General features: G+C 46.0%; 1 protein-coding gene across 1 annotated transcript in view; it reads left to right on the top strand.

The window, feature by feature from the left end:
- The window catches only part of C16H9orf3 (chromosome 16 C9orf3 homolog), a 233,523-nt gene that overhangs the window by 128,684 nt on the left and 97,416 nt on the right, over nucleotides 1-7,423 (top strand). Inside the window, exons 7-8 of the mRNA XM_005355323.3 lie at nucleotides 2,561-2,663; nucleotides 3,129-3,236. Of these exons, the coding sequence (XP_005355380.1) occupies nucleotides 2,561-2,663; nucleotides 3,129-3,236 (211 nt within the window). The remainder of the gene's footprint in view (nucleotides 1-2,560; nucleotides 2,664-3,128; nucleotides 3,237-7,423) is intronic.

Genomic DNA, 7,423 nt, shown 5'->3' on the forward strand with positions numbered 1-7,423 from the left:
GGAAAGGTGGGGACTGTGTTTGTGCACACAGGAGCAGACACCTTTCTACACTGGTGTGCCCTGATCTGGGAGGAAAGGTGGGGACTGTTTTATTTGCATATTCTTTTTCTTAACTCTTTTTCCTTTTTAGGATTTCATTTATTTGGTTGGTTTTTGTTGAAATAAAATATCATTTTGTAGCTCTGGCTGGCCTCAAACTTTGTTTCTTCCTACCCCAGCCTCAAGATACTGGAGTTTCAGGCATTCATCTTGAATGCTCAGGTTTTCCTTAACTTTAAATTGAAATGAAACACATGCAATAAAGTGCACACATCTTTGCTAGAGTACTCCAGGAAGTTCCTAGTCACATGGAAATGGTCTGTGATCATCTCAGAAGCCTCACTTTTAACCTCTTTCACCCTCCTTAAGGTTCCTACTGCTCCAGAGGCCAGCGATCCTGGTGGGTGTGAGTTTCCTCTGTGTGATCGTGAGGGGCAGACTAGATGTGGCTCCTGCTTTTTCTGTGTTGTAGCTGCATAGAGCTGTCTCTGTGAACACGTGGTGGGTATCCCAGAGACAGAAGCTCATGGTCTCTGCCGATGGAAAGCCTTTCTCATGAAAACCTCCTCCGGAGTCTCGCAGAACTTGTCTGTGCCCTGCTTGCCCTAACTCTGTGTGCACTTTACGAGAAATCTCTGAGGACTTGTGTATGTGGTAGGGCTGCTGACAACACAGAAGATCTGCCTAAACCGTTGTTCATTTCGAGAGGAGAGAAGAGATTGAGAGAGAGGGTTTTACAGAAGGACATCTTTAGGCAGCCATTAAAGGTATAATTGGAAAGCTGAAAGGCAGCTGTGAACAGAGGTGTGCATCACTGCCTCCTCCTCCCTTCAGTAGTCTCACCGTAAGAGCTGAGCATCCTGATGTGAATTCACTAGGCTTCTTAAGAAGCTGTCCTTCCCAAGAAGGGTGATGGGATTTCCTCATCCAAATAGTCAATCACCTGGTCTTGAAAAGGGCTAAGAACAGAGGCCTTAGCTGAGGCATGTCAGAGAACTCATGAAGACAAAAGGGGTGGGTGATTCTAAAGTGTGTTCATGTAAGTCAACTGGGGAGGCAGGAGACAAATTCAGACTTTGAAGTCAGCTCCCAGAGTTGCTCCTTCTTAATGCCCTTGCTTCAGGGACCTGCTAGCCTTGTGTCTGCTAGAGCTATGTTCTGGGATATTCTACTAAGACTTACTAAGGGACTCTTTTTTGTAACACAGTTAAAATAGCTTACTATATTAAAGAAGTAATTATTTATATTTATCACCATTTTGTGGGGACTGCCTAGGACCTAGAAATGTGAGTAGACTTACTTCCATTTTACTAGTTAATAAATTGATGGTTGGAAAGCTTCTGCAAATTTTTTTTTTTTTTTTGGTGAGCACTAGATAACAGGAAGAAAGTTGAAGTCAGGTGTGGTGGTGCATCACTCTGAGCAGCCTCAGGAGGTAGGAGAGGCAGCCCTGTCCACAGATGGGCTGTGGGCCAGCCTGAGCCAGCACAGTGAGACTGACCTCAGCAGTCACAGAAGACAAAGAAGAAAAGTTGATAATCACCCACCTTGCTCAGACCGCTGTCCTGGCGCTCTGCTCCTCCGCCTTTCATTTCTCCCCTCGCCTGGCACTAACACATTCTGCAGCATTTGTCCAGGAGGCCCAGAAAGCTACATATTTCTTCTGTCACTTAGTTTGCTCTTAGCTGTTCTTGAGGTCTCACCATGTGAAGAGCCTCAGAGGATCTGGTACATTTCAGCATAGGGAAGTTAAAGAAAAAGGAGGAGAAGCCTTAAAGCTGAGCTTGCGGTGGAACATACCCTGCTGGATAATGAGACACTGGTTTATTTTACATGACACCACAAGCCCACAGCAAAGCATCACACCCTGGGTACAGACCTCATGTATGAAATGAGTATATCATCCCAAATGTCCCCACCTGTCCCCAAATCAAGAGCTTCTTAGGACCTATTCTGTGCTTGTTTTTGTGTTTGTCAAGTGGATTCAGGATGCATATGTGTCCTAAGGGATACTTAATTATTAAATGTAGCTCTTGAGATGAAAACATTAGGGCTCTCTACATTTAACAAATGCACACACGCACACACACACACACACACACACTCACATGCACGCGCACACGCACATGCGCACACACTTTACCAAGTGAGGTACATTTGCCACTGCACTTCACAGCTCAGCTTCCTCACCAAGAAAGGGTTTGCACTGATAAATAATTCATATTGGAGCTTAAGATTCCTGGAGGGACTGGCAGGCTTTCATCTTGGATAAGGTGCCTTAAAATATTGCCAGTAACTGGCCTCAGTTTGCCAGACTGAGTGTAAATCCTTCTTGCTGACTGTGTGTGTGTGTGTGTGTGTGTGTGTGTGTTTGCAATGTAAACTGTTTTCAGTTATATCTGGAACTGCTGACCTGAAGGACAGCACAGCCGCACAAGCTTGAAAATAAGAGATGAGAGGTGATGTTCCAGGTGGGCATGAAAGCACTGTACTTAGACACGTGATCACTGTGTTGTCCTAGACCCAACAAAGAGGACACTGGCCATGTGAGCTCTTCAGGCGCGTCCGTTGTCAAGCATGGACTCAACCCAGAGAAGGGCTTCATGCAGGTTCATTACTTAAAGGTAAGCCCGCGGATGGCTGTGGCCATTTGTTACAGAACAGCACTCCTGAGGCCATAGAGCTGAGCAGGATGAGGAACGTGGCTGGGGCAGGATAAAGGGTCTCCACCTCTGTAATGGCGTCTCAGGGAGCCCAGACTGGGTACTCACAGGTCAGCACTCTAGAAGCCTCTAAACAAGGCTGTGTTCACAAGGCTCAGCCTGAGGAAGCCCAGTTCCCTGCTGCAGACAAGGAGAGACTAAAGCAGGTGGCACCTGGACCTGGGGTGGGAAAGCTCTGGGCCTCTTCTGTCCTGTAGAGCCCGAGCTGGGTGGCTCTGACGTCCACTCTGCATTTCCAGGCCCACTCACCTGAGCCAGAGAAGGCAGCGTGTTCCGGATGCACCAGTGCATGGCACTGATTGATGTAAGCAATTTTGCGATGACCCCTGAAGCCAGCTTATTGTCTGTCTTCTTTTTTTCTCCCAGGGCTACTTCCTTCTCCGATTCCTAGCCAGAACACTTGGAAAGGAAACTTACTTTTCGTTTTTAAGAAAATTTGTACACCTGTTTCATGGGCAGTTGATCCTTTCGCAGGTATGCATGGGATCCCGGTGAACTCACTGCACACAGCTGGGGAGGCTGAAGCATCTAGGGGTTAGAGTACATCAGCACTGGAAAGGGTGGGATTTACAGTTATATTGATGGGGAGAAGTGGGTTATTGATGTAGACTCAAAGGATGGATGCTTGGAGCAGGTGAGCTCCTGGCAGCATAGGGACCTGCTGTAGCCCCCAGCTGTTTGCCATCACGTAAGTAGTTGCGGACTGAGTGAGCTCATGAAACCAAACGGTCCTGCTGGAGTCATCTGGACAAGGTGTCTCCTTTTGGTGCTGCCACCTCAGAGTCGCCCTGGCCAGCAGCTCAGAGTACTTATGTGCAAGCATGAAAACAAGAGTTCAATTCCCAGCACCCGCGCAGCACTCTGGTCCCATGCACACTTGTAACATAGCACTGAGGCAGGGGAATCACTGGGACCTGCTGGCCACAAGTCCAGCAGAGAAAAATGAAACCCACACTCCAAAGACAAAAACCCATCTCCAGGGCAGAAAGGTGACTGCGTTAAAGGAGGACGCCAAACACTATGGCCTCCTCACGTGCAGGCATGCTCATGTACACACATGTGCACACAACACACGCGTAAACACACCAAAACAAACACTATGGCCTCCTCACGTGCAGGCATGCTCACGTACACACATGTGCACACAACACACACATGTAAACACACCAAAACAAACACTATGGCCTCCTCACGTGCAGGCATGCTCACTTACACACATTCGCACACAATACACACGTAAACACACCAAAACAGTGCCCAAAACAGCAGCAAAAACCCTTTAACTTAAGTGGTTTTGCCATTTTACTCTGTTGAATAGCATTCTTTCATTGTTTTATTTAGTGTGTGAGTGTATGTGTATGTATGTTTAGGTCAGAGAGCAACATGCTCTCTCCTTTTCCCATGTGGGTCTCAGGACTGAACTTAAGTCATAAGGCTTAAGCATCAAGAGCCATCACCTAGCCAGCTCAGGGGCCTACATGCCTTTTGAAAATTTACATTTTGCTCAGATTTTATAGTAAAATATACGTAAATAAAACTTGCCATTGTACTGTACAGCTTGGTGGGGTGGAGCCCCGCCCACTGTTCTGCCCCAGCAACAGGCGTGTATCTGCAGCATTCCGTCTACACTGGCTTGTTACATGGGTGCTGGAGAGCTGTACTTGGGTCCTCAAGATGGCTTCTCAGTCTTTGATCAGCATTTCTAGAACCTACTCTGTTCTGCAGGATTGCCTGCCTCTCCATTCTCGCTGATTCCCTGTGTGCCTGTGTGCTTGTCAACTTTTGTTGGCTTCTGCTTTTTCTTATTTTGCTTTGTTTGCTCTTTGAGACAAAGTGTTATGCTGTAGTCCAGGCTAGCCTTGACTCTGTTTGTCCTGCCTCCTGGCTTGTATGTGTTTTTAAGATTCATTCACCCAAGTTTAGGGGAAAGGAAACTGAAATGAGCATTCTGGGTTCATGACAGTGTGAGAGAAAGCTTTTGCTAGGTGATTCTGGTGAGACATTGCTGCAGATGCTGTACTGTGATTCCAAGTGTGACTTCCCATCACGCTTGTTCCTGGGGAAGAGGAGGTGCACTGCTGTAGTCCCTTAGTCTCAGTCCAGCCTGGCTACAGAGTGAGTTCCAGGCTGGCCAAAGTCAGAATGAAAAAAAGCCAAAAGCAGAATCGCTGTGTTGGTTGGTTGGTTGGTTGGTTTTTAAAGAGGAAACAAGCAGCACTATGCTTCTGTTATCTCCCCAATTCTCACATTTTTAGCTGTTACTGTTACTTGCTGAGGTTTGCTTTGCCAGCATAAAGGATTTAGTATTTGCCACCACTTACCCATGCTTCTAGACTCATGAATATTTTATTTTGATTCAGCTCTTTGTTGGCTCAATTTCATTATCAAATTGATGTTCAAGTTGCAGCTTCCCAGGCTGTGTGGTTTCAGAGTTTTTCCTGCTTGGGAATGCATGTCTCCTGTCTGTGTTTGAATCACAAAATAGCTAGGTTTACATATTCCTGGGCCACATCTTTATTCCTTGGAACTCGATAGATATTGCTCAACTGCCTTCTTGATTCATCACTGCTGAGAAACTTTCGAAAGTTGCCTGTGTTTCCCTGTTTATATCATGTAGACGGCAGAAGAAATTTTTATCTTTGAATTCAGTGATTTAACTAAAAGGGAATGTGTATGCACGATTGTTTCAAAGAATTGTTTTACTAAACTGAGGGAGAGAGAGAGGGAGTGTGTGTTGGGTGTGCCCTGTAAAGACATGGAGTGCAGTGGACTCTTGTGGAGTCTGTTTTCCCCTTCTACTCCGAGCTTCTTCCCTGCTGAGCCATCTCGCTTGCCCTGGTGTGCACGATCTTCCTGGTGTGCACGATCTTCCTGCTGTGCACGATCTTCCTGGTGTGCACGATCTTCCATTATTCCTTCTCCCTGGAAAGCACTTAGAATAGTCTTAGATTCTATTCTAAAAAACAAATCATCTTAAGTATGCTTTGTTTTCATTTTGTTTGGTGGTTGGTTGGTTGGTTGGTTGGTTGGTTGGTTGGTTGGTTGGTTGGTTGTTTTTCGAGACAAGGTCTCTCTGTGTAGCTCTGGCTGTCCTGGAACACTCTCTGCAGTCCAGACTGGCTCGAACTCACAGAAATCTCCCCGCCTTTGCCTCCTGAGTGCAAGGATGAAAGGCATAGGCCACCACAGCCTAACAAAGTATGTTTTATTTTGTCTTATGTTTTGAGAAAAGAGCTTGCTGTGTAGCCCAGGCTAGCTTTGAATTTGTGCTCTTCTTGCCTCAGCCTCCTAGAAGTACAGGCCTGCTTTACCACGCTTGAGTTCAACTCATCTTTGGTCTCATTCTTTTCCCCTTGTAAGATTCTGAGTTTTCTGTCATGTCTTCTTTCTGGGACACATACATTAGTAGATAATCACTTTCATCTTCCTCTTCTTTATCCCATTTTTCTCTCAAGCAGTTCTTCATTATTAGCCCTCCTTTTCTTTTTCTTTTGAGACAGTTAACCCAGGCTGGTCTCAAACTCCTAACGGAGCTGAGACAACCTTGGTCTGATCTGCCTGCACCTCTCAAGGGCTGGACTTGCAGGCCTGCAGCATCACTGCACCTGGTCACAAGCTCTCACCCGGTTAAACTGCATCCCTCACACTTAACGTCATTTTCATCAGTGCTCGTTGCTTTGTTCTTAGAAAAGATTATTGTTCCTGAAATGGTATTATTACGGTCCTTAGTTTTCTTTCCCGGGATTAGAATCTCTTTTCATTTTATTGTCTTGTCTTTGGCCTTTCGTTTTTGGTTATTGTTGCTGTTTTTTGTTTGTTTTCCTGGTGAGACATTTGTTCCATGATCCTTGGGTTATGTTTTCTTCAGAGCTGAGTTCCTTTTCTTTTAGCTTCTCTCTGCCCCTCTCTTCATGTGATTTGTGCTCATTCTCACTGATGCTTCCCTTTTGGCATGGGTAGCACTGCCCTGACCCTTTATTTAGTCTTGTGTGTGCACTGGAATGTTATCTTTGCCTCTTTCCCAGCTCACCTAAGACTTGTTTTTCAGCCCCTCTAAGCTACCATCTGACGGGATATTATGGGTGAAGCTCTGGCCTAGAGCTGCAGTAGTTACACTGGATTTGACTTCCCTCCCCTGAAACGCTGCTACCTCCCCCTGCCCAGGTTCTCATGTCCATTGTACCTGTAGTGTCTCGGCTGCTCTTCCAGATCAGGATGCCATCTGAGCACTTCGGAGAAGTTCACAGCTCACCTAGCTGCCCTCAGTGGTTTATTTTCCATACTTCTGCATCTCTCCAGCAAATGCTCCAGGCCCTCCGATAGCTAGGAAAGAAGAAAGGTAAATGTGTAGGTATTTGAGAATTTGTGGGATTTGAACAGCTCACCAGCTCCCCGGCTTCTAAGCCTGAGCGTGGGGGAGGTGCAGCTTGTCACCTAGAAACTAGCAGAATCATATGTCCTTTGCCTAATTCCCCTCTTTGAAGTCTATGCCAGGAAGCTGTCTCCCTGTCCTTATTTGGAAGCTGTTGGACATGCTTTTTTTAATTAAAATAATTTGTATGAATTATGTGGATTGTGCCTTCACTTACCCCGATACCTAGTTAAATAATTTGTAGGAATTGTGTGGATTGTGCCTTCACTTACCCAGTACCTAGTTAAAT

Source organism: Microtus ochrogaster, chromosome 16 (genome assembly GCF_000317375.1).
Source record: "Microtus ochrogaster isolate Prairie Vole_2 chromosome 16, MicOch1.0, whole genome shotgun sequence".
Lineage (NCBI taxonomy): Eukaryota > Metazoa > Chordata > Mammalia > Rodentia > Cricetidae > Microtus > Microtus ochrogaster.